Here is a 27,385-nt window from a genome sequence, read left to right as displayed (position 1 = left end):
CAGCTGGTTATTCCATGTTAAGAGGCCTGAAATGGAAAGGCAGCCACAGCACGCTCACCTGAGAACCCCTTACCAGGGCAGTGCAGACAGGCTATCGGTTAGGAAGACGTTCTAATGAAGAGAAGAGGCACACAGTCTTTATCAGATTGATAGGGGCTGTGTCAGAGATTCAGAGAATTCCCGGGTAATATCCATATCTCACCAAGGCTGATGTGGCAGGGCCCAGTGACTTCCGCCAGGCTGGGCCGGGGACCCAGGCCCTCTGAACCGGAATGGCCGAGAACCTGCCGGCTTTCCTTCAGCCTGACAACTCCAAACAGCTTCTCTCTGTGATCACTGCTTAACTTAAATGAGTTAATCTCGTTTTCCAGATGAATTGTTATTTTGTCTCCCGCAGGCAGAGATTACAGGATAAAAGTATTGTGTTAACAGGAGGGCTGGCGGCTTTCAGCATCACATTCCACACACACACAGAACCCCTCTCTCCAGTCCTTACTCCCCTTTTCTATTTTTAATGGAGTTAGAGGACGGGGAGGAGAGTAGGGAACTTCAAAATGTCACGCAGGGTGATAAACCTTTCAGATGAATCGTGTCACTTCATACGGGGTCGGGGCCAATTTTTCTTCATGTTTTGAAACACAGTTTAGAAGCCTCACAAAATTTAAGACACTTCTCGGGCAAAATGGAGGTGCAATTGACACTGCGTTTTCCACCCTTTCAACTGCATTCTGACAGTCCTAGCCATGGGATCTGAGGTCAGAAAACCCAAGATCAAGTGTTATTTACTATTCCATTAAAAGCAATGGCGAAAACCGCTATTGCGTTTGCACTAATAGCTATGTGACTTGGGGACAGATACTTTAATTAATTAATTAATTATTATTATTTTAGACAGAGTCTTGCTCTCTTGCCCAGGCTGGAGTGCAGTTCTGCCTCAGCCTCCCAAGTAGCTGAGACTACAGGTGTGCGCCACCACACCTGGCTAATTTTTGTGTTTTCAGTAGAGATGGGGTTTCACCATGTTTGCCCAGGGTAATGTTGAACTTCTGACCTCAAAGGATCCAACCAGTTCGGCATCCCAAAGTGCTGGGACTATGGCGTGAGCCACCATGCCTGGCCAGACACTTTAATTCTTTTAGCCTCTGCTTCCTCAACTATGAAACTGGCTTCACTGTAAAAATACTTGCCATACTCACGTAGTTGTGGTTGAGAAAGCATGAGAGCTTATTTTGTAACCTGTATATTACCACACATTTATTTTGTGCTCCTTTGCATTCATCCAAGCCATTCATCTCATTTTAGTCAGAGGGGGCTGATAGAGGGAAATTGTACACCTAAGGTGTCTTATACATGCAGTGAGCGTGTCTTCACTACCACAAGAAAGAGAATAATTCTTGCAGTCCAGTGAGTTCCGAGGCAGTTTCCAGCATGCCTGCAAGATCTACTAGATTGGATAACCCACTGAAACCCACAGTAACTCCCAGAGGAGAGTTCCCCGAGGATGACCGAAGACCTTTGGGATGATACCTACGCAAGTCTGAAGTGGACGCTTCCAAATGAAACGTGCTCTAGATTCCAGTAGCTGCTTCAAGTAAGAAGTGTCCGTATTCATTATTATTGGCTGCTCATAAGACAGCAGTAGTAATCTGGAGATGTCGGATACTTCCGAGCACTGCCCCGAGTGTTTAGACCACCTTTGTGCGAATCCTCACTTAACCACACCCTAACTTGCTTTACCTCCCTGCATCACAGTTCACAAAACAGGGCTAGTAAGATCAACCTGATGGAATTTGTGGGAACATTTTACAAGATAATACACAGGAAGCATCATCTCATTGGCCTCTTCCTTGGTTATAACAGGCATGATGTAACTGCTAGCCTTTGTTTGTTTTTGTTTATTTGTTTGAGACAGGTCTCACTCTGTAGCCCAGGCTGAAGTGTAGTGAAGTGAGCACAGCCCACTGTACCCCAGTGACTACTGCCCAGGCTCTTCTGGAATTCCTGGCCTCAGGTGATCCTCTCACCCTGGCCTCCCAAAGTGCAGGGATTACAGGCATGAACCACTGTGCCAGACTATTAACCTTTTTTTTTAAAATGTAGGGTAAACACAGTAACCACGGAAATCCTAGATTACTCCAGGTGATTATTTAACTTAGAGCAGCGTTGTATTCAACAGATATCAAGGGACACAAACTGCGGCATAGGAGGGGAAGAGGCCATTGTATTTGAAAAGGTATTTTGAAAATTTATTTTTATTAAAAAAAAATATATATAGGGTCTCACCAAGCACAGTAGCTCATGTCTATAATTCCAGCATTGTGTGAGGCCAAGCTGGGGGTGGATCACTTGAGGTCAGGAGTTCAAGACCAGCCTGGCCAACATGAAGAAACGCTGTCTCTACTAAAAATACAAAACAATTAGCTGGACATTGTGGCGGGTGTCTGTAATTCCAGCTACTCAGGAGGCTGAGGTAGGCAAATTGCTTGAACCTGGGACGCAGAGGTGGCAGTGAGCCAAGATTTTGCCACTGCACTACAGTATGGGCAACAGAGCAAGAATGAAAGAGCCTTTCCTCTCCTGGATAAATTTTCAATTTTGCCACAATTGGAAAAAAAACTATTTCCTGGGACCAACTACCAAGCCAGAGAGACTGCACTAAGGATGCTGAGCTCTCTTGTTCCTGCCTGCAGCTTCTTTCTAGTTGACGAATAAAAAAATAGGAAGGGAAATAAAGAGCTTCAAAAAGAGGAGAGTTAGAGCCCGGGGAAAGCACCAGAGAGATGGAGTTCTTGATTACAGAGAGAAAGAAATGTGAGATGGAATCAGGAAGGCTCAGGATGCCCCCAGAGAGGAGATTCCTGGAGAAAGCATCTAATCTAACAGCAGAGAGAGAAGACCGCAAGGGTGCTTTAGCCTGGCTCTGGAAAGAAAACATAAATATCTGGAAGGATGTGTGTGAGAGTGACAGACACAGAGTCAAAATCTGTATGTGTCTAATAAGGAAAAAGTGAATAAAAAGAGCTACACATATGCATCAAAAGTGTTTTCTTTTTCGATATCCTTATTAAATAGGGAGCTTGATAAGATGAAAATGTCTTAATGAAGAATGATATTTATAAACATGCTGTGATCACACTTGCCATCAATATGAGTGAATTTATTTAAAAAAAAAAAACCTGCTATAACTCTTGCTGCAGACAAATAATGCGCCACTAGAATGGAAGCTTCCTGAGTATACAAACCTATCGGACTCACTGCTATATGCACAGCATCTAAACCACGTTCTACACCCAAACATTCTTTTAGTATGTAAATAAATGGATGTTTACATCTAGCAGGTCATATTCCTTAATCAAGATACACTACCACCACCTTGTGGCGAAGTACCAGAATTGTAGGAATAGGAATAGGGGTTTTGTTTTATTCTTGCTTTTCTGTTTTGTTTTGTTTTCAATGTATGCGTGCACAAAAGCAGTACGTGCTCTGAAAGTATATACAGCATTACACGAAGTCACCAAAGGCAAAGAAAGGGAAGTAGAAAGCAAAAAAAAAAAAAAATTAAAGAGTTCGGCATGGGTGATCCTAAACAATATCAGCATTTCCCCAGTCCTTTTCTGTTAATTTAAGTATTTACGGTGTGAAACCCTCCCAGAATTTTGGGCTACACAACTGCAGGCTAAGAGCAGAGCCAGCACTTCTCACATCAGCAAATGCCTAAGGGAAGGCAGGTTTGATTGACAACTGACAAACTGATGACAGAACAAAGACGGAGCCTCAGCTTGGGAAGGCAACGCATTTTTACAGCCACTTTCGCCTGCCTTGTTTTTATATTTTCCCCAAAGAAGTCCCTTTGACTCTTATGCTTTGTTCTGTTTTGTGTTTTTCCATATAGACCATGTTGTCAGCTAGGTCCAGAAGCAACAATGAATATAAAGTACTGGGCAGGACAACATTTGATAAATGTAAACAATACGTACAGAGAAAACCTCCCAGATGAAAAAATCCACATACATTTTTAGCGGCCGTCAGACTGAATGCAAATGGCTTTGGAAAACATAAGTGGTTGGCTTTTTAATATCAAAGGAAATCACAGCCTTTTCTCTAGCACTGAAAACACTCCAGCACTAAAAAGGAATAAGTAACTAAATAAGCCAGGCAGCTCATTTTCAGTGTGCAAAAGTCACTGTCATTGCCCTCACCTTAGAAGCAATTTGGCACTTCTAGAAATGTTAAATGGCGGACAGGTTAGGAGAACCAAGAATGCTGCTGTTTTTTAAGGCTTCCTTCTCTTTAAAAAAAAAAAAAAAAAATGCATGGTGTATTTTAGAGGAAGCAGCAGCAATTAAAAAAAATAAAAGAGTTGGAGTGGCCTCCAAAGCAAGCCACGTAATGTCAGTGCACTGAAATTGCTCAGCCTCAGTTGTTTTCCAAGTCAATGCACTGGCAGCCTAGCCTGAAAGAAAGGAGTCAGCAGGGAGAGAATACATAGAGCATTTCCAGAACTCACCCAGCAGCTCGGAAAACTGTCTGCTTACTATGACACCCTTTTCACGTGTCATAATCATTTTCACAGTAAAGATACCCTTCCTGCAGTTTGGGCCAAAAATGCATGACTAATTTTAACCACTTGTGCAAATCTCCTAATGGAAATTTCAAATGGCTTTTATGGATTAGAGTTTTGTAAACTGTATGTAGAGCCACAACAGATACTAAGTCTCCTTGCTCCTCACGTCAGCCCATGAAGGCCTAATGAGGTACTGAAGATCTGTGGGCAACCACAGAGTACTTACAGAAACTGGGATTCTTGTTGGCACTACATGTATTGTGCATTCTATGTACAAAAGATAAAACCTAGCATTGTGAACATACAGATGATTGAGAAGGGAGGGGAGGTAGGTCACGTGCTGACATCTTAAGTTTCACCAGAAGGTAACCAAGAAGAGGAAGCGTTGAAGATCCCCTCTATCTGAATCAAGTTTAGATCATCAGATGCTAAGATAGGGAGCACTGTTTCCATTTTATAGACAGATATTGAGGATCAGAGAGGTTAGATATTTGCCACCAAGAACACAGCTGCTTGTGGTTAAAAAAAAAAAGCAAAAAAAACCCAAACTGCCCCTTTCCACCATGACATGCTGGGTTGGACAGCATCTAGTGAATTGAAACAGATGGCTGGGAGAATTAAGAATCAAGTTCACCTGGAGATGGATAGGGGTGATGGCTGCACAAGAGGAAAGGCCTTATATGCCACTGAATTATGCAGAGAAATGGATAAAATGATAAATGTGATATAAATCTTGACCACAATTTAAAAAAATAGTAAGTTCCAGAACTCTTTCCCACTGAGATTGAGAAGAGCAGAGTCACATGTCAGAAGAATATGCTGTCATGCCCCAACTCTGTGCCCACAACAGTGCCAGCAACTCAGAGCGTGAAGATAAAAATCTTTTCCTCAGGAGGTCAAAAGCAGTGGGAGAGTTGGAAACTGATTTTGGGATATTATTCCTATCCCAAGAAATTTAAGCATTTGAAATTTCTGAGTTTTCAATCTTTTTTATGGCGATCTTAACTACTACTACTATTACTACCTCCTCCCCCTCCCCCTCCACTTCCCTCCCTCCCCCCTTCCCCCTCTCCCTTCTACTCGTTCCCCTCCTCCCCCCCTCCTCACCCTTCCTACCCTCCTCCCTCCCCTTCTCCCCCTCTGCATTTCCCTCCTCCTCCTCCCTCCTCCCCTTCCTCTTCCCCTTCCTCCCACTCCTCCTCTCCATCCCCTCCCCCCCTTCCTTCCCCTCTTCCCCTCCTCCCTCTCCTCTTCCCCTCTTCCCACTCCTCCTCCCCTTTCTCCTCCCTCCCCCTCCTCCTTCTCCCCCCACCCCTTCTCCCCCTTCTCCTCTCCCTCCCCCTCCTTCTCCCCCTCCTCCTCCCCCTGTTCCTTCTACTCCCTCCTTCCTTCTCCCTCCTCCCTCCTTTTCTTCTTCTTCTATTTTTTTTGAAACAGCGTCTCACTCTGTTGCCCAGGCTAAAGCATAGTGCTGAGACCAGGGCTCACTGCAGCCTCAAACTCCTGAACTCAAGAGATCCTCCTGCTTCAACCTCCCTCTGAGTAGCTAGGGCTACAGGCATGAGCCACCAACCCCAACTAATTAAAAAAATTTTTGTAGAGAAAGGGTCTCCATGTTGCCCAAACTGGTCTTGTACTCCTGAGCTTATGCAATCCTCCCACTTCAGCCTCCCCAAACGGTGGAATTACATGCATGAGCCAGCACGTCAGGCCTTTACTCCTATTTTGCCAGGAATTTTCACAAGTGAGATAGGAGAGAATCTGACTTAGGATAAAAGAGAAACAAAGTAGATGGGCTGCTAGGGTGAATGAGGTTAGTACTGACACATAGAGGGAGCAGACAGACTCTTGTCAGGAATGAGCAGGGAAGAGAAGGAACATCACAAAAGGTCACGACCACCCCGCCCTCCTGGTTCTTGATTTTCCTCTTGGCTAAAAGCCATGTCCCTACAGCCTTCTACCTAAGATCCCATCATTGGAGGAGCCTTCTCTGATTCCAGCAAGCACTGTAGGATTCCATGATTCCTTCTTAGATCAATTCTCTTAGGAAAGGGAGAGGAGAGTTCCCCTAAGATGATCTACAAAAGCAGCTGTGGGTGTGCTGGAAAAGGCGGAGAGCTCCCAAGGCATCTGTTTCCAGAAACTCCACCGTAACTCACCTCTCCTGCAGTGAGCAAGGTGGGATTTAACAATGTGGGGAAAGGTTTCCTTTCACCCACAACACACAGAGCTTCTCCAAATACACAAGCAAGACGTGTGCACAAACATGTGATTCCTCTTTGATCTTTCCATTCTCAGTTCATTTTCTCTTTCTTACCTTCGGCTTTCTCCCTGTCGGTTACATCATTTCTTTCTTTCTTTTTTGGGAACAGAGTCTTGCTCTGTTGTTGCCCAGGCTGAAGTGCAGTGGCGCAATCTCAGCTAACTGCAACCTCCGCCTCCCAGGTTCAAGTGATTCTCCTGCCTCATTCTCCCAAGTACCTGCGATTATGGACATAAGCCACTATGACCAGCCAATTTTTGTATTTTTAATAGAGATGAGGTTTTGCCGTGTTGGCCAGGCTGGCTTCAAACTCCTGACCTCAGGTGATCTGCCCACCTTGGCCTCCCAAAGTATCCTACAGTGAATAATATATACAGTGATATATAGAGTGACATATATACAGTGATATATATAGAGTGATATATATAAAGTGGATATCAGTGATATATATATATATAGTGGATAAAGAAACTGTGAGATATATATATATATATATATATATATACTGGATAAAGTGATGTATATATAGTGTGAAATATACAGAGTGGATAAACATGATATATACAGTAGATAATATATATAGTGATATATAGAGAGTTATATACAGAGAGTGATATATAGTGGATATAAGCGTGATATATAAGAAGTGGGTAAAGACACTGTGATATATATGATACATATCACATATGACATATATCACAGTGTCTTTATTCACTACACACACACACACACACACACACACACACACACAGGATGGAATACTATTCAGCCATAAAAAAGAATGAATTAATGGCATTTTCAGCAACCTAGATGGGACGATGGAATTGGAGACCATTATTCTAAATGAAGCAACTCAATAATGGAAAACCAAGCACTGTATGTTCCCACTCATAAGTGGGAGCTAAGCTCTGAGGATGTAAAGGCATAAGAATGATACAATGGGCCGGGCGCAGTGGCTCAAGCCTGTAATCCCAGCACTTTGGGAGGCTGAGGCAGGTGGATCACAAGGTCAGAAGATCGAGACCATGCTGGTCAACATGGTGAAACCCCGTCTCTACTAAAAATACAAAAAATTAGCTGGGCATGGTGGTGCGTGCCTGTAGTTCCAGCTACTTGGGAGGCTGAGGCAGGAGAATTGCTTGAACCCAGGAGGCGGAGGTTGCGGTGAGCCGAGATCGCGCCATTGTACCCCAGCCTGGGTAACAAGAGCGAAACTCCGTCTCAAAAAAAAAAAAGAATGATACAATGAACTCTGGGAACTCGGAGGGAAGGGTGAGCCGAGATCGCGCCATTGCACTCCAGCCTGGGTAACAAGAGTGAAATTTTGTCTCAAAAAAAAAAAAAGAATGATACAATGGACTCTGGGGACTCGGAGGGAAGGGTGGGAGGGAAGTGAGGGATGAAAAGACTACAAACTGTTTGCAGTGTATACTGCTTGGGTGACCGGTGCACCAAAATCACCACTAAAGAACTTACTCATGTAACCAAACACCACCTATTCCCCTCAAAACAGATGGAAATAAAAAAATTAAATTAAAAAATAAAAGATCACTTATTAGCCTACAGTTAGGCATCATCGGGCAACACCGCGCACTAAAGAATATCAGTTCTTTGCCCTCATGATCACTGAAAGCTGCAGCTTGCTGCTGTGGCCTGGCATTGCAAGAGACAGTATCCTACCACCTATTACCAGCCCATGGTGGGGTTGGGGGGAACGAAACCCAAAATTTAAAGTTCAGTTTCTACTGAATGTGTAAGGTTTCCCTAGCATCCCAACGTCGAAAACTTGTAAGTCAAACCATTGTAAGTCGGGGACTCTCTGTAGAGCCTGAAGTCACTTATGACCCTGCCTGGTACTCTCGTGCAGCATGAGTCTCAGCGTTTATCATCGCAACCAGTATCAGTTCTGGAAAATCCTGTGACGTCTGACAAGCATTATTCTCACTCTTTGTTTAGGTTGCCAGGCATAGAGAGTTTGGAAGACTTGCCCCTAGGTACGAATTTACAGGGATTTAGCCCCTAGGTAGGCAGGGACACCATATTTCTGATTCCCACCCCTAGTCTTTTATCTTTGATCCCCGCCTCTCCTGCTGTATCTCAAACCTGACCATTTATCAGAACCACCCAGAGAGCTTCCTAACACAGACTGCAGACTACAGGCTCCACCTCCCACTTCTCCCCACGATGTATTCAGATTAGATTCAGGAGGCCTGGGGCAGGGCCCAAGTTCTGCGTCTCTAACAAGTTTCCAGGTAATGTTGATGCTGCCGATCCAGGGACCCCACTTTGAGAACCCCTGGTCTAAATCAGCGCAGTGCCTTTAAGGAATCACATCTGTCCTTCCACAGCATACCCGATGCACACACAGGGCATTAAACTATCTGGAACCTGGTCAATGCTCCATAGATGGTTTTATTTTCTTTCGTTTTTGTCACAGGTTCCCTCTGTCCGGCTCTTGATTCTCCAGGCTGACAATTTGGTCCCTCATTCCTTTGGTCCATTCCTGCACTGCCCCTCTGATTTGCAATACACGGCTTTCTTTCCAGCTGTGACCTTGGCTGCTTTCCACAAAGGCTCTGACTTGCCAGCGTGGCTCTGCTCTCTCTGATCCAGCCCGCTGAACCCTCCTCGGCAGCCCACAGCCTCACAGGTGGGATCTGCAGGCTACTATCTGATGAAGTCAGCTAAACCCGCCCCCGCCACGACCTACCTCTGTCACAAAAGACAAGTGTCTCTTCTCCAAAACAAGGGCATCAAATCATAGGACTGCGGATCATAGGAAAGCGACACAGTAGACACCGCAAGAGGAGCACAAACTCCTTCATTGTTTCCTGCTTAGAAAACAAGGGAGGGACGGAAGAGAGGATTAAAAGGGAGTGGGAGAAAGAATGCAGTGGGGAGGCTGCTTTGCTCCCCAGAACCTAAAATAGGCAAATGCCTGTGGATATAAATACAATAATAATAATAGAATAACAAAAATGTAACTCATACTAGCAGGGTTTTCATATCTTAACAGTATTTTGACAACAAATGTTCATATTTCATTTGAAATTTATGAAACCTTTGTGCCCGTAATCCCATGAGCAGCAACATGGTAAATGAAAGTAGCAGGCCGTCTAGATTAATCATATGTTGCTTCATATTGGAAGAGCATTTGAAAGAAGCAGCTTGCTTTATCTATTCCCTGTGTTTACGATCCTGGTATTGGCACAGACTGGGGCTTCTAAGACTGGCTGGGAAATATTCATAGATGTGTTATTAATTTATGGGAAACTGAAGGACCTACCTCAAGGTTTAAGTAGGCCATTTAGAAACTGCAGGAAGTACGTGTGAAGATACATAGCAGAATGCAGTGAAAAAAGAGAGTGGTGGGGTGATTCAGGGCTTAAATCAAGAGCAGGAAGAGTAACTTCAGAAAGCTGCAATAGTTGACATTCTAATAAAGCATTCTTATGAGAAAAAGCAATCTGTTCACATATGAATTCTGCTATATGCTTCCATCTTCGCATGGTCTAGAAGGCCATGTCAGTAATCTGCAGTATTTACATGGGCATGCAGAATGCCTTTGCTGGTTAATATGAATAAGTGGGCTGGATTTACTGTGTTTCTAATGTTGAATACACACTCCACGCAGGCTGCTCCCAGAAGCCAGGTGGAATGTATGGGTTGGCACTGAATTTCAAATGGATGCTGGAGTGACGTGATGGAAGGCGAGACTGACGTGGTGTCTAACGCTTCTCAGTGGAAGGTGCTTCTGCCTTGACAATGGGCAGGGCATTGTTTCAGTAAAGGGAGGAGAAGACCAGCTAAGAATGTGGCCCTTTTTGTCGAGCACTTGCAGAAGCTGTAAAGACCATGGTCGCAGCTTGCAGACACAATCACCCTTTCCACAGATGTCTAGCAGGATCCCTGTGACCCCACCCTAACTTCTGACTGTACTGTAGTTTATTTGATTTTAATCTTATTTTATTTATTTTGAGATGGAGCCTCTCTCTGTTTCCCAGACTGGAGTGCAGTGGTGTGATCTCAGCTCACTGCAACCTCTACTTCCTGGGTTCAAGCGATTCTCCAGCCTCAGTCTCCAGAGTAGCTAGGATTACAGGTGAACATCACCACACCTGGCTAATTTTTGTATTTTTAGTAGAGACAGGGTTCCACCATGTTAGCCAGGCTGGTTCTGAACTTCTGATCTCAAGTGATCCACCTGCCTCAGCCTCCTAAAGTGCTAGAATTAAAGGCATGAGCTACCACGCCCAGACTTCTAAACCCTTTTTACATTTTTTTTTTTTTTTTTATGTTACTGAGTCTGGTCAAGTCTGAGGCTCTTATAACAACAACATTAGTATGAAAACAGAGGGAATTCACAGCTTGAAGGATGAAGAATGAAATCACATCTTCCCCTAGATCAACAAGTCACAACCTCGGTGCTGCTCATATTTAGAGTTGTGCAGTTTTCTGTGGTAAGGGTCACCTGTGCATTGCAGGGCGGTCAGTAGCTCCCTGGCCGTTCATCCACTTGATGCAATAGCAATGTTATTACGCCTTGATTAACAATGTCTCCAGACACTGCCAAATGTCACCTAACAGGTGACATTGTTTCCCTGCTCTAGAGGAGGGCCCACCACCTGGAATACTACTCTAGGAATATTTGGTCCTGTGTAAATGTTAAACAAAAATGAGTATTTATAATATATTTGTATTATCATGGTTAGGGATTATTTGGAAAAATACAGAATGAAGCTGGACAAATGGGAATACAGGGCGGCTGACAGAGCAGGCATCATATTTTGGCAATGGAACTTGGAAGTAATAAAGGAAACGGAGAGAAAATTAACTGGAGTATAGAGGACTTCCCCTAAGATACGCAGAGGAACCTGTGGATGGTGGTGGGGGTGGGAAGCATGCTTTCATGGGCTGGACTTCTAGAACTATAGCAAAAACCATGAGATGGAGATAACGCCCAGCCCCAAATCCAGAAAGGCGGTCAGTATCCGGGTTGAAAGATGGGCAAAGAAGTGCTTTTTAAATATATATTGTCTGCAACAAAGCAACATACATTTATAAGCATCTTGCGAAACCTTCCAAGGAGAGAGATCTAAAAGGTTGCTGGCAAGCTCTGGATCGCAAATAAAAATGAATAATATGACGTCCATATGGCTGGGCTTTCAATCTCTTCCGTGGACACAACCCCCAGAGCAAAAGGGATCCCCAGGGAGAGAAGGGTGTTTAACGACTCAAGTGTTATCTCTAAAACACCATACAAAGGATATCTTCTATTAGAGAATATCCGCGTTTGTTTTCACTGTAAACAACATGGTGTATTCACCAAAAAAAAAAAAAAAAAAAAGTCGTCTCTTTAAGAAAATATGCCTTGTTTCCTATCACTTTCAACGAACTCTGGCATCGGTATCCCCAACAGGAAAACCTGGGGACACTGATACCCCAGTTCAAAAAGCATGAAATTAAGATGGTCTTCTTGTTTCACAGGGATTATAAACAACATATTTATGGGACTCCACTGGTGACCCTAGTCCCTCAACTCACTGTTTCCCCAATTGTTAAGTTTTATAAACATGGAGGTGGGGATTCAGGCATATGGACCTTGCAGGGAGAGAGGAACAGCTATAAGTCTACAGGTGTTACCCATAAGAGCTCCTTGGATGTCTCAGAACCCAAAGGCAGGCATTTTTAACGAACAGATGTCAGCCAGGTGTGAGCCACTTTGAAGTGGGCATTGCTCTACTGTAATTCCTTATAAATGGGGATTGATGGAAACAAATCTCCTTAAAGGCAATCTATACTTTGGTGAGGACTAACGCTGTGGGAACTAGCAAGGAAGCTATGGTTTCTTCAAGTCCTTTAAGAAAACCTTTGAAATATTCAAAAGGAATTGGAAAACAAAAGTTGTGACTTCTCTTCCCTTTACTATTAGATTGAGAGAAATGGATCATATGTTAATAAAACCTTAGGAGTTCAACAGTCCTGGGTTGAAATATAACCACGCTCTCTTCCTAGCACATGGCTTTCCTCACTGTATTAGTCCGTTTTCATGCTGCTGATAAAGACACACTGGAGACTGGGAAGAAAAAGAGGTTTAATTCGACTTAGAGTTCCACATGTCTGAGGATGCCCCAGAACCTTGGTGGGAGGCAAAAGGCACTTCTTCCATGGTGGCGGCAAGAGAAAATGAGGAAGAAGCAAAAGCAGAAACCCCTGATAAACCCATTAGATCTCATGAGACTTATTCAGTATCAGGAGAATAGCACGGGAAAGACCAGCCCCCATGATTTAATTACCTTTCCCTTTAATGTGTGGGAATTCTGGGAGATATAATTCAAGTTGAGATTTGGGTGGAGACAGAACCAAACTGTATCATTCACCTATAAACTCAGAGCTAATGGTAACTCTCTCCCACAGGGACTGCAAGGGTGAGGTGAGACAATGCTTTTTTCTTTTGCTTTTGTTTTTCCTTTTGGAGACAGGGTCTTTTCTCTCTGTTGCCCAGGCTGGAGTACAGTGGCAGCAACATGGTTCACTGCAGCCTCAACCTCCTAGACTCAAGCAACTTCCTTGCTTCAGCCTCTCAATTAGCTGGGACTACAGGTGCACATCACTACATGCAGCTAATTTTTTTAGTTTTTGTAGAGATGGGATCTCACTTTGTTGCCCAGACTGGTCTCAAACTCCCAGGCTCAAACCATTCTCTCACCTTAGCCTCTCTAACTGAGGAAATTACAGGTGTGAACCACCATCCCCAGCCAGATGAGGTTTTCTCAAGCACCATGTAGGCTGAAGTAAGAGTCTTCCTTTCTGTCACCTTTGTCATGTGATAAAACTATGTTGAAAATGAAATGATTGCAAACTTTTTGCAAGATAAGAATTCCACAAAATCAGAAAGACAACAGTCCGTCAGAAAGAGAAGCGAATCAGAAGTGACGTCCTCCTACCAGGCAGTCTGAAACCTGCAATCACAAACAAGAGAAGCACAGCTAAAATGCGAGGCCCTGGGTGGACATCTATTCTCCTACTGCACAAACACCAGGGGAAATACTGTGCTTTTGCTTTTATGAACTTTTAAAGCAATAATGACTTGTATTCAACGCACTCTTACTTTCAAAAAGGAGTCATTAATACATTTTATGAAGTCAGAACCCATTAGTGAAGATGTATCGAGTGCGTCTGCTTAGTGGAGATTATCAAAGGAGGTCTAGGAATGGCGTTGGACGTATAGATTGGGACCTGGTTTCACAAATGGATAAAGACTACAGAAACGTGAACACAAGGGCTTCAGCCACCTGCAATATTTGAAAACCCCCAGGTATTGATGCAGCGCTAAGAGACAACGTCAAGCCATCCTGGGAAGGCTACTGGAGCTCTTGAAATATACGCGTATGTAATTCATTTTACTGTATGGTTTTTATAGAATCACTTGCAGTGCTTAAATAATTCAGGGACTTAATGGTAGCAGTTTATTCATGCATGCATCCAGGCTGTGACTGGAAAAAGCCTAGATAAAGGGACAAGACAAAGAACCAGCTTTCGAGCATCCTTTTGAGTTTGCAACTATGAATATATTCACATATGTGTCCTGTTTCCACCAAATGCTTTCATAACTTCATTCAACAAACATTTCTTCATTTTTTTTTGGAGACAGAGTTTCACTCTTGTTACCCAGGCTAGAGTGCAATGGTGAGATTTTGGCTCACAGCAACCTCTACCTCCTGGGTTCAGGCAATTCTCCTGTCTCAGCCTCCCGAGTAGCTGGGATTACAGGCATGCGCCATCATGCCCAGCTAAATTTTTTTTTTTTTTTGTATTTTTAGCAGAGATGGGGTTTCACCATGTTGACCAGGATGGTCTCGATCTTTTGACCTCGTGATCCACCCGCCTCGGCCTCCCAAAGTGCTGGGATTACAGGCTTGAGCCACTGTGCCCGGCCCCATTTTTAAAAAAATTTTCAGACAATGTCTCCTTCTGTCACTCAGGCTAGAGTACTGTGGCACGATCATGGCTCACTGCAGCCTTGAACTCCAGGGCTCAAGAGATCCTTCCATCTCAGTCTCTGGAATAGCTAGGACTACAGGTGAATGCGTCCACACCTGGCTAATTTTCTTTATTTTTTGTAGAGATGGGGTCTCGCTGTGTTGCTCAGGCTGGTCTTGAACACTTTGCTCAAGCAATCCTTCTACCTCAGCCTTCCAGAGTGCTGGGGTTACAGGTGTGAGCCACCGCACCTGGCCAACAGACACTTCATATGTGTTCACACCATGTGCACCATATCTGGTCCTAGACAACACATGGTCCCGATCCTTAAAGAGTTGACAGTGTGTTGGCTGGGTGGTTAAAACGTTATCCTGGTCGGGCTTGGTGGCTCACAACTGTAATCCCAGCACTTTGGGAGCCCAAAGTGGTTGGATCACCTGGAGGTCAGGAGTTCGAGACCACCCTGGCCAACATGGTGAAACCCCATTTCTACTAAAAACACAAAAATTAGCTTGTCATGATGGCATTCACCTGTAATCCCAGCTACTTGGGAGGCGGAGGCAGGAGAATTGTTTGAGCCCGGGAGGCAGAGGTTGCAGTGAGCTGAGATTACATCACTGCACTCCCACCGGGGCAACAGAGTGAGACTTCACCTCAAAAACACAAAAGTTATCCTGACATTTGTTAACATGGTAAGGAAGACTGTATGCAGGATTATTGCAACAGGATTCAAGACTGTTGCAATAGGGAAGAGAGATAGGGCTCAACTCCAAATATAATAAAGACAGCTGGGGACTTATAGCCAAAGAGCAGAGCGGCAGGGCAGCGGGAGGGTCAGTGGATGGAAAATTACTACAAGGAACCACGAGGGTAGGAGTATTCCAACTTAACCAATTTAGCAAGATTCTTGCTGAAGGCAGGCGAAGGTGTTCAGATATCAAGGGTGAAGGGATTCTCTCTAAATTGACTTAGCAGGACTCTTGCTAAGACTGGACTATGAAGATCCAGCAAGGACAGAGGACCAAGGTCAAGGCCTAGTTGAGAAGTGGGCTCTGAGGAGCCAAGCTAAAGTTTGGTCAAGGAGTCTTTGCCAGAGGGATAGAAGAGTTCAGAAGTCACCCCAGAATATTAGGGGACTCAGCCAGGGTTTGTTACGGAAATACAACATCTGGGGTATTTGGGGAGCAGGAGGAGTAAGCAAAGGAAAAATACAAGGCGTTCAGACAGCATGTGTGTGCAAAGCACAGTTTGGCAACCTTCCAATGGTGACGTGTAGCTTGAAGAGCATTTCTCAATGGCCTCATTACTGCCATTTTGGGCTGAATGATTGTTGGTGGGGTAGGGTTGGAGGGTGGGAGTCCTGTGTGTTGTGGGATGTTCTGTAGCATCTCTGACTGCATTAGTCTGTTCTCATGCTGCTAATAAAGACATGTGAGACAGTGTAACTTTTAAAGCAAAGAGGTTTAAATGACTCACAATTCAGCATGGCTGCAGGGGACTCAGGAAACTTATAATCATGGTGGAAGGGGAAGCAGCATGCCCTTCTTCACATGGCAGCAGAAAGGAGAAGTGCCAAGCAAAGGGGCAAAAGCCCCCTATAAAACCACCAAATGTCATGAGAACTCACTCCCTACCGTGAAAATACCATCGGAGTCACTGCCCACATGAGTCAATCACCTCCTACCGGGTCCCTTCTGTGACACGTGGGGATTATGGGAACTACAATTCAAGATGAAATTTGGGTGGGGACACAGCCAAGTCATATTACTGACATCTACCCACTAGATGTCAGGAGCACCCTCCCTCAATCCCTCGTCTCTTCCCCAAGTTCTGACAACCAAAAAATGCCTCAAGACAAGATCAATTATCCCTTGGGGGCCAAACTGCCCCATGCAGAGTAACAGTGGCTGAAAGGATGGCCGGAGAACTCCTGCAGGACGGGGAGGTAGGACAGCTGCCTCTGCTGAGGAAGGCATGATATAATGACGGCAGAAGCTTCTATTCTCTAAATATGGTGGTTTAATATGCAATAGAGAGAGGAAAAATAGAAAGAAGTGAATGGGAGTTAGTGCATCGGGATCTGGAAAAGTAGGATTTGTCAGGATCTTTTTACAAATGAAGTAACTTACATAATGACGCATCGTGAATGATCTTTGTCAATTTTCTCTTGGAAAATCTTCCAATTTCGGATTAAGAACTAAGGATAAAGATGCTGCAACAAGAAACAAAACCAAGCTTTCTACGGCTTAACTAAATAAATCACTGTTCTTCAAAACATTTGCACATCTTGTTACTTTTATATACATAGTGAGGCCTCACTTTTTTTTTCCTAGCTTACATTCAAAATTCATTTCTACTGCAGAAAACTTTAAGATATAAAGAAAAAGATAATCATTCCCGGTTTGTGAGTTTGAATTGTGGCTCTGTGAGACCCTACAATGATTTCAAAAATTATTTACTCATTTAAACAACTCTTGTTTCAGCAACAATTAGCAGCAAACCAAAAAGCAAGTTCATTTGTACCAAACTAGATCTGACCTTACTGGCATTTTCTTTTTTATCTCTAGCACAATTAGCAAAAGAAAGGGAGTGGGGCATTTAACACGCCTTTCCAGGTAATTTTTAATCTGTTCTAATGCATGAATTTTAAAATGCCTACTTGGGAGCTTCAGGGATTACTAAATAATAAGCCCTGAAGGTTCCCAAATCCGGTTAATAGTCAGACCTGGAGAATATGAAATATAGTGTTAATTTGGAGTAACATCAGGCCTAAAAATGACGCAAGTTACATCTAATTGAGCTATGAAGTGCTTGCCTTGTACTGTGTAATAGAAGCTATGCTAACTGAGGGTTGCTGAGCTATAGATAACCATTACTCTTAGAAAATATGTTTACTGGGGTCTCTCTCTCTTCATTACTCAACCTCATAAAGTATATGTCTGCGTATTCCGATAAAACATAAAATGGCAAGGCAGAGTCACACTTAGGCTACCCTGAGAAGCTGCATCATAAAACGGTGTCTGTCTCCAAATGACTGTTCACTTAACCATGATAAATATTTATCAGCATGCAATAGAACAAATCCTTCAACAATCTTAGGCCACGTGGAAAATGGACTTCTACATTTTCGAGTCTCCTCTTTTAGTAAGTACAACCCTTTAACCTCAAATGTAATCTCATGAGATTTTGAGTTTAAATTATAACTATGCCATAGAAACACTGAGAACATATTGGGTTCATATTTCCAATATCTACTTAAAGCAACTTGGATTTACTGTTCTATCATGAACAGAGACAAGAGAACTGTGTGAACAGTGTGAAAATGAAACACTGTTAATTTGGGTAGTCACTCAATGTGTAACCATTTATGACATCCGTACTCTCATTGGAAAAAATGTGTATTAAATGATAAAATAAAGATGGAAATAAATTCCTTAATGATCCCTACCCTCTTGTTGGCCATGATGTGGCAACTGGGGAAACGTAAGAAAAACTGAGATATATAACCTGATGTTCCACTTAACTTGGATGGCACAGGCCTTTTCTGTGTGGATATGGAATCTGTTTATTACCATGTGGCTTCATAAACAGTCAACAGAAAAATGCCAGATGAAAAAAGAACATGGCCTTCCTGGGTGAGTTTTGGAAATGAAGCCTGTCTCCTAGCCACAGATAATAGTTTCTGAATTATTATCTCTGAGTATCTGAACTATTAACTCAACTCTGTCTCTGTTAGATAGCTAGAGAAGGCATCTGGAGTGCAGGGTGGAGCTGCTTATAAACATAAATACCTTCTGGCCTTTCCTTAAACAACTGGATTCCTAGAAGAATGTCCTATGTCACTGGTTCTCAAAGCAGAGGACTTCCAGAAACACAAACAGCTGGGCCCACTCCCCTCAGAGTTTCTGATTCAGAATTTCTGGGGTGAAGCCAGAGAATATGCACTTGTAACAGATTTCTCAGTGGTGCTGGTGTTGCTGGCCTGGGAGCCACACTTTGAGAACCGGATTCCTGCATCTAAAGAAGGATCCACAAGGGAAAAACTTCCAGTGAACATTGGGTCCTGCCAGTTTGAATGTCTTTCCCCAGTCTACAGATCCCAAATCAAACACATTCTCTTCATTTCTTCCTATACTCCCCCATCTTTCCTCCCTCCTTTTGTTTTATTACATTTCAAATTCCCTATTTCTTCTCCTTCTTTTTTTTTTTTTTTTTTTTTTTTTTTTTTGAGACAGAGTTTTGCTCTTGTTGCCCAGGCTGGAGTGCAATGGCTCGATATTAGCTCACTGCAACCTCCACCTTCCAGGTTCAAGCGATTCTCCTGCCTCAGCCATCCGAGTAGCTGGGATTACAGGCACACACCACCATGCCCAGCTAATTTGCATATTTGTAGTAGAGATGGGGTTTCTCCCTGTTGGTCAGGCTGGTCTTGAACTCCCAACCTCAGGTTATCTGCTTAATTTGGCCATCCAAAGTACTGGGATTACAGGTGTGAGCCACCATGCCTGGCCCCAATTCTAAGTCTCCTATTCTCTTCCCATCACCCATGGGTCCATGTCTCTCCTCCCTCTCTCCCTCCCCACTTCTCTCTCTTTTCTTTTCTCTCTCTCTCTCTCTCTCTCTCTCTCTCTCTCTGTCTCTCTCTCTCTCTGTCTCTCTCTCTCTCTCTCTCTTTCTTGACTATGCCCTGAGATCTTTCCCTCAACAATGGTTAGCCTCCCACCAAGCTCTCAACAGTGACCAAGATTACAGATACACCCCACATCAGTGAAAGACACGAGCCAACAGCTTACTTCCTGGCAAGCAGATTAAGCGGCAACTGTGGGACTAATTTTAAAGAGGAAGGATAGGAGTTTTGTGCTAAGCATTCAGTAGCAGAAGCTTCTCTGCCGTTGCTTTTAGTACCGCAAAAGCAAAACATATATTGCTATGTGAACTATACATAGAACAGTTACATACACACTGCTGGCAGACCGACTAGGTTTTCAACATTAATTTTCTTTTTGGGGGCTATTCTTGCATTTTAGGATACATAGTCCCTAGGTCTAGTTTTAAAACGCACTTAACTCCCATGCTAGATGAAGATTTACAACAAAAGTAACTATTATGAGAACACTCCTAGGTAAAGATCTGCTGTAAACAGACAGCTCTTTATGACTTTACTGTGTCAGACTCTCAATATTAGACACATACAAAAAAAAATCACACAGTGAAAGTTATTGGGCTGCAGAATAGCTTCCCAAGGGATGTCCCTAGGACTCATCACTTGAGTCATCTGAAGCAAGACTGAACCAAATACTTGACTGTACCATTAGGGAACACTCCTGCCCTGGCTGAGGGTGGACAAGATGACCTCACAGATCTCTCCCAGTCCTCCCAGGGTCATAAAAACAGAATGGAAACTCTGACTAGACATCCCACTGCAGGGAGAAGTGGAGATCCTAGCAGACTGAACAGCAAGATCTCAGTGGGTGGACCCTGTTACAGCACACAGCAAAGAGAAAAAAAAAATCCTAAGGACTGTGGCCAAAGGACACCCCAGAATAAAAATCACATTGAGAACACTCCCCAGTGAGGCTCACGATGCATTTTTGCAGACAGAGCTGTAAAATGATATGTTTCCTAGTTTCTGATACATACTATGAGCGTTCCCATGCTCTGACTATAAGACGACTGAATTACAAGTGAAATACACTTGTAATTCACAAAACTCATTTCTCAAAGGAGTTTTAGTAACTGCCTCATTGAAACATGGGAACAAAGAAAAGCTCAGTTAGGTGACAACTATGGTGTTTCTATAGTTCAATATGATGAGGCCCATTACGAATATAGTTCAATGCAGCCCAAACTGAGATTAACCTGGAAGAAGATAACTGCCCCCTCAACCCTCTTCATGTCAACTACTTGGGCAGTGCCCCTTCTCAGCCTTTAGCAGGGAGGGAGGAGGGTTCTGTGAGGCCCCACGTGGCTTCTCCACCCCAGGGATGTTGCAGCTGTGAAGCACAACCTAAGCCAGCAGGCATGCTTGCATCACATCCAGGTCCCGTAGTACATCTGGGGGAACTGCAAAAGGGTGGGGTGGAGAGGAATTCTGGACTTGATCGGACTTAACACACCACAGCTGTCATTCCAACGCAACTGGCGCTCAACTGCAAAACCAGTTATCCCTGCCCACTCGCACTCCCTGCTAAGGAAAACTCCCATGATTCATGGGTCCTCCTACTTGCGTGGGTTTCATATCACCTGCCACCACTCCCCTTCCCCACTCTGAGTACACCTGGAGAGATCACAGGTCCAATCATATGTGAGCCAAGGGCAAATCTGTCCAGATGTCTGCTCTGCAATCTACCAATGGCAAAGATGACTCATACAAGTAGATTTCTGCACTAGGGAACTGGGAAACTGACTTGAAGCCTGCAGCAGCTGATGAAAAGATGCCATAAGGTCGAGTTGAGTTGCACGGTCATGAGAAAAAGTAGCATGGGTGAGCCAAAATTGTGAGGGAGGGCAATGAATAAATCTAGCAGTGAGAGAAGGAGCTAGTCAGACAAAAAGAACTCGGCGGCTCTGCAGGAGGGGATCACAGGAGACAGTTCCCCAAAACTGCCTCCTTTCCTCAGCTTGCCAATGTTATCTCTTACAACAAACCTTTTTCTTAGAAGAGGTGGCACAAGTAAAACTGTTCCTTGTGACCAAAGAAGCCTAATTAAACACTCAGAAAATCTGAATTCTACATCATGGTAAGCTCCTCACGCCCCAAATCATGGCCACTGGGTATTGAACATGAAAAGTCCCACAAATCCTTGAAGACCATAGTTTATCAATGATATCGAAAATAAGGGGTGAGGTGTGGCAGATCAAGCCTGTAATCCCAGCACTTTAGGAAGCCAAGGCAGGAGGATCACTTGAATCCAGGAGTTCAAGACCAGCCTGGGCAACAAAACCAGACCTTGTCTCTGTTTTTATTTTCATTTAATTGTTATTATTATTATTATTATTGAGACAGAGTCTCACTCTATCACTCAGGTTGGAGTGCAGTGGCATGGTCTTGGATCACTGCAACCTCCGCCTCCCGGGTTCAAGCAATTCTCCTGCCTCAGCATCTTGAGTAGCTGGGGGATTAAAGTGTTGGCCAATGGTGGCCAATGGTGGCCAGCTAATTTTTGTATTTTTGGTAGAGACAGGGTTTCACCATGTTGGTCAGGCTGGTCTCAAACTCCTGACCTCAGGTGATCCACCGCCACTTGGCCTCCCAAAGTGTTGGGATTACAAGCACGAGCCACAGCACCCAGCCCCTTGTCTCTATTTTAAAAAAATAAACTTAAAAAAATTGTTAAACACCAATTAACATTCAGTGTTCTCCTTACCTGAACTTTTGGAAACTGGAAACAGAATTTAGAAATAGTTCTGGGATAGAACACAACAACATGGCATCTGGAATCAGATCCTAGGTTTTAAATGATTATCCTTCCTACCCCACCAAAGGTATCAATTAGAGCAGCCTACAGATTCATTTCTTAAAATTTCTCATCTTAAAACAGAAGTGTCATTGTCACAGAATCATTCATTCGCTCAGGGAAATCATTCACTTGGAGCTTATGAGGTTTACTCATGAAAGTATGTCTTTGCAAAACACCTCCTGCGCATTATCCAAAGATCCTAAGCACACCTGTTCTCTTTGCAGCAGGCATTAAGGCAGTATCTTTTGTCCCACGCTGGGGACAAGTGAATGGTGCAAAACGTACTGGCTCCAAATTATCCTGAAGGGAAGAAATATCTTTCTTTAAAATTTTGTTTTCCTTTTTTATTGTTTAATAGGGATGGGATCTTACTATACTGCCCAAGCCAATCTCAGACTCCTCAAGCAATCCTCCTGCCTCAGCCTCACAAAGTACTGGGAGTACAGGGACGGGCCACCACACGTGGGCTCTTTGCTTCTTCAGAGACAGGGTCTTGCTGTATCATCCAGGCTAGAGTTCAATGGCATGATCATAAGTCACTGCAGCCTCCAACTCCTGGGCTCAAGGGATCCTCTGGCCTTGGCCTTCTGTGTAACTGGGATTACAGGCACATGCCACCACGCTCAGCTATAGGAAAAATACTTTATTAAAGAGTGATGCCAAGTGTATGCATGCAGAGACATTTATCCTCACTGGTACAAAATGATTGAGCTGAAAGGTTGGTAAGTGTTTAAACAGAGGATTGTTATTTCATGACAGAAGAGTGGCACAGTGTGTTAGGGCCCAGTTGTCTAAATCAAGCGATTCTAGCAGATCCTGATTTGTAGGTGTAAAAAATAGTAATTAGTAAAAATTAAGTAATAGAGCAGAGGCTATGTGCTGTGTATCTACAATGTCAATGGCTGTGTACTTCACATGTATTCATTTTCTCAATCCTCACAATCCTTTGGGGCATGGAGAACAACTCTTTACAAAGGAACAGCCTTTTAAAAGTCACTGCTGCAACTGTGGTCTGAGAGCTGGAAGCGTCAGTGACATCCGGGCGCGTGCTGGAAAAGCAGACTCCTGAGCTCCAGCCCAGACACTTAGTGGGTCCAGGGATGAGGCCTGAGACATGTGTTTTAACCAGTTCTCCAGGTGAGTCACACACCGAAACGGAAGACAAGCAACCCTGACTTAAAGGGTAACTTTCCAAGGCCAAATAGGGAGTAAGCCACGGAGTCACTGCACTCAAATTTGTGCTGAGTATCGGGAACTGTCCCATCCACTTCAGGTAATTAACGAGGAGCCAGACGGGGGCTAATCAGGTTAACACCTGTAATTCAGGATTCCCCTGAGATCAGGACCGAGAACCCTGAAACCTCAGTCTGTCCCTAGAGACTGTAATGGGAGAATCCTGTATTACTCCTTTGTTTCCTTCCTTTTTTTTTTTTTGTATATGGAGGAACTCCTGGACGGCACCAGCCTCAGTGTTTTGAAGTCATAGTTAAAAGGGCTTTGACTCACATATCTAGGATATCTCCTTTATCGTCTTATAGCGAACATAAAAAAATTGAGAATTTTTTTTTTTGAGGCAGAGTTTCGCTGTTGTTGCCCAGGCTGGAGTGCAATGGCACAATCTTGGCTCACTGCAACCTCCACCTCCTGCATTCAAGCGAATCTCCTGCCTCGGCCTCCTGAATAGCTGGGATTACAGGCGTGTGCCCCACTATGCCTGGCTAATTTTTTGTATTTTTAGTAGACATGGGGTTTCTCCATGTTGCTCAGGCTGTCGTTGTTTTGTTTTGTTTTGTTTTGTTTTGTTTTGTTTTGAGACAGAGTCTTGCTCTGCTACTCAGACTGGAGTGCAGTGGCAAGAGCATACCTCACTGTAGCCTCAACCTCTGGGCTCAAGCCATCCTCCCACCTCAGCCTCCCAAGTATCTGGAAACACAGGCACATGCCATCTTGTCCAGCTAATTTTTTTATTTTTATTTTTTGACACAGAGTCTCGCTCTGTCACCAGGTGCCAGGCCAGAGTACAGTGGCTCCATCTGGGCTCACTGCAACCTCCGCCTCCTGGGTTCAAGCAATTCTCCTGCCTCAGCCTCCCGAGTAGCTGGGACTACAGGCATGTGCCACCATGCCCGGCTAATTTTTGTAATTTTAGTAGAGACAGGGTTTCACCATGTTAGCCAGGCTGGTCTCGAACTCCTGACCTCAGGCAAGATGCTCCCCTTGGCCTCCTAAAGTGCTGGGATTACAGACGTGAGCCACCATGTCTGGGTTTACTTTTTTGATTTTTTGTAGAGGGAGGGTCTGACTATGTTACTCAGGCTGGTCTCAAACTCCTAGGCTCAGGCTATCCTCCCACTTCAGCCTCCCAAAATGCTAGGATGACAAGCATAAGCCACCATGTCCGGTCAATAAAACTGAGTGTTAACCAACACAGTATGTGTTGTGGCCAGCACTGGGCTGAGTGCACCATACCTCAGCTGTGCAATGGGACATTCTACTGTCACAGAGGCATTCTTTCTATACCTGTGCTACCCATTGTCGGAGCCACTAGACATGTCTGGACATTGAGCACTTGAAATGTGTAACTGAGAGACTAAATTTTTAATGTCATTTAAAATTTAATTTAGCTTGAAATGGTCCCATGTGGCCATTGTCTACCTCAAAGGATTGGATAGGTCCAGCTCTATATGTGGCTTTTATTATTATTATATTTTTTGAGACAGGATCCCTGTTGCTCAGGCTGGAGTGCAGTAGGGTGATCATGCCTCGATCTCCCGAGCTCAAGCGATCCTCCCACCTCAGCCTTCCAAGTAGCTAGGGGTAAAAACACTTGCCACCATGCCCAGCTGATTTTTCAGAGACATGTCTTTTCATGTTATCCAGGCTGGGCTTGAACTCCTATGCTCAAGCAATCCTCCCACCCCAGCCTCCTGGGTAGCTAGGGTTACAGATGCATGCCATCACATCTGGCTAATTTTTGTATTTTCTGCAGAGATGGATCTTGTTATGTTGCCCAAGCTGGTCTTGAACTCCTGGGCTCAAGCTATCCACCTGCCTCGACCTCCCACAGTGCTGGCATTACAAGCGTGAGCCACCATGCCCAGCCAAGATGCCTTTTCTTATTTAAACTTCAAACTAAGCCTATGAGGGCTGAAGCTAATGTTACGCCTATTTTACAGATGAGAAAACTGAGGCTTGCAGAGGCAAAATAAAAAACCCATAGGAGCCCATGCAGTCAGTTAGTGGTGGGGCTGGGGTCCTAAGCCAGGTCTGCTGTGACTCCAGGATTTGCAAGGTACAAAAGCTCCCAGCTGTCATTAGAGAGTCTCTGGGAAGCTGCTGCTCAGAGCTCACCTAAGCAAAGGAAGCAGCAGTGACAGCATGACTCCTCAAACAGTCGCCTCTGAGCGTCTCTTTTTCCAGGCAGCAAGAGTGCTGGTGTTCTCCTGGCAGCCATCAATGAGTAGATGTTTGGACATTATACGCATGTGATTAAATGTGCATTTTCCACTTAAAAATAAGGAGCTTCTGTCACAAATGATTTATATGGAAACAATACGTCTCCTGGCAAAAACAGGAATAAGAGCTGTTTACTGTTTCTTTCAAGACTTAAAAGAGGGAGGGGGGAAAAAACCCTGTGTCTGTGTTTTATTTGTTCTTTTTGGTTTGTTTTGACACGGAGTCTCACTCTGTTGCCCAGGCTGGAGTGCAGTGGCGTGATCTCGGCTCATTGCAACTTCTGCCTCCTGTGTTCAAGCGATTCTTCTGCCTCAGCCTCCCAAGTAGCTGGGATTACGGGCCCATACCACCACACCTGGCTAATTTTTGTATTTTTAGTAGAGATGGGGATTCACTGCGTTGGCCAGACTGGTCGCGAACTCCTGACCTTAGGTGATCCACCTGTGTTGGCCTCCGAAAGTGCCTGGATTACAGGCATCCGCCACTGCACCATCTCATCCATCTTTCTACCCCAACCCCATCGCCACCATGATAAGAAATGCGTTCTAAAATCTTGGCACCTGTAATCATTCTCTACCTTTCACACAGCAGGTTAGCAGGGGACACGATCCTCCCTGAATCCAACCCTTGGTCCAAGACGCCGGTGCCTCCACAGAGTAACTGCGCCAGCCTCGGCTTCACTAAATGGCATTTGTGAGATTCTAGAAACAGGCTTGGCAATTGCCTCCTTCCCTGCTCTCCTGTCTCTCCACTGGGGATGGGAGGCAGTGTGGATGTGGGAGGAAAAGGCTCTAGGGCCAGACTGAACTGATGCCACATGCTGGGCCATCTCTGAACAAGCTGTGTAGTGCCACCCTGCATAAGTGGCTTAACCTCTCTGAGCCTCAGTCATCTCCAGAGTATACTGGGAAGAACAGGGACTTTTCATGGCGCTGCTCTGAGAAGTCAGTGAGGGGATGCATGAAGAGCACTTAACCCCAGGCCACGCGCAAGAAGAGATCAGAAAAAACGTCAGCTTCTACTCGCTCCTTCCTTCCAGGCCTCAGTCAAAATCCTGACCCTCCTTTAGGCTTATCTCAGACCCAATCTTCCTCAACAAGACTTCCCTACCCCCAAGACACCATGTGTTTTCCTGTTTTCATATTTTATCAGTCTGTACCTATGCCTATTATAGCCTTTATACAATTATCACATCTTGGCATGGACTCAGCTTCCTGAGCACTGGATCTCTGCCTTGCCCAGCTCTTCCTTCCAGGTTGCAACCAACACATGGCCCTACACAAACAGATGCTCAAATATTCGTTGAACTGAATTTCTACAAAGATTGAGGCCAAACTAAAGAACATCCATTCATTCATTCATTCACTCAGTCATTCATACATTCATTCAATAAAGATGCATGTTTTTACACAGAGGGTCTCACTCTGTTGTCCAGGCTGAAGTGTAGCCACATGCTCATAGCTTACTGCAGCCTGACATTCTGGGCTCAAACGACCCTCCTTTCTCAGTCTCCTGAGTAGCTAGGATTATAGCTGTGAGCCACCAAGACTAGCCAATTCATTCACTCACTATTCATTAAGCATGCCCTCTACCAAGTGCCAAGCAAGAGGACTGGTACTCAGGACCCAGAAGAGACCAAGACAGACCTTGAGCCTTCTT

General features: G+C 44.3%; 1 protein-coding gene across 14 annotated transcripts in view; it reads right to left on the bottom strand.

Annotated features, from left to right (window-relative positions):
• WWOX (WW domain containing oxidoreductase) overlaps nucleotides 1–27,385 on the bottom strand; it is a 1,143,691-nt gene that overhangs the window by 513,604 nt on the left and 602,702 nt on the right. For 5 of the 14 annotated variants that reach the window (XR_013530200.1, XR_013530201.1, XR_013530202.1 and 2 more), the window contains one exon: nucleotides 9,538–27,385. This exon is cut by the window's right edge. The exons of 2 other annotated variants lie outside the window; for them this stretch is intronic. Coding sequence is in view for 3 of the 12 variants with exons in the window: in XM_035282433.3 (XP_035138324.3) it covers nucleotides 9,581–9,661 (81 nt within the window). In the remaining 9 variants the exon portion in view is untranslated. The remainder of the gene's footprint in view (nucleotides 1–9,537) is intronic. 7 more of the 14 variants (XR_008478139.2, XM_035282433.3, XM_035282432.3 and 4 more) reach the window with 4 other exon arrangements.

Source organism: Callithrix jacchus, chromosome 20 (genome assembly GCF_049354715.1).
Source record: "Callithrix jacchus isolate 240 chromosome 20, calJac240_pri, whole genome shotgun sequence".
Classification (NCBI taxonomy): Eukaryota; Metazoa; Chordata; class Mammalia; order Primates; family Cebidae; genus Callithrix; species Callithrix jacchus.
The sequence above is the reverse complement of the archived record's forward strand: the minus strand, read 5'-3'. Positions and strand labels throughout refer to the sequence as shown.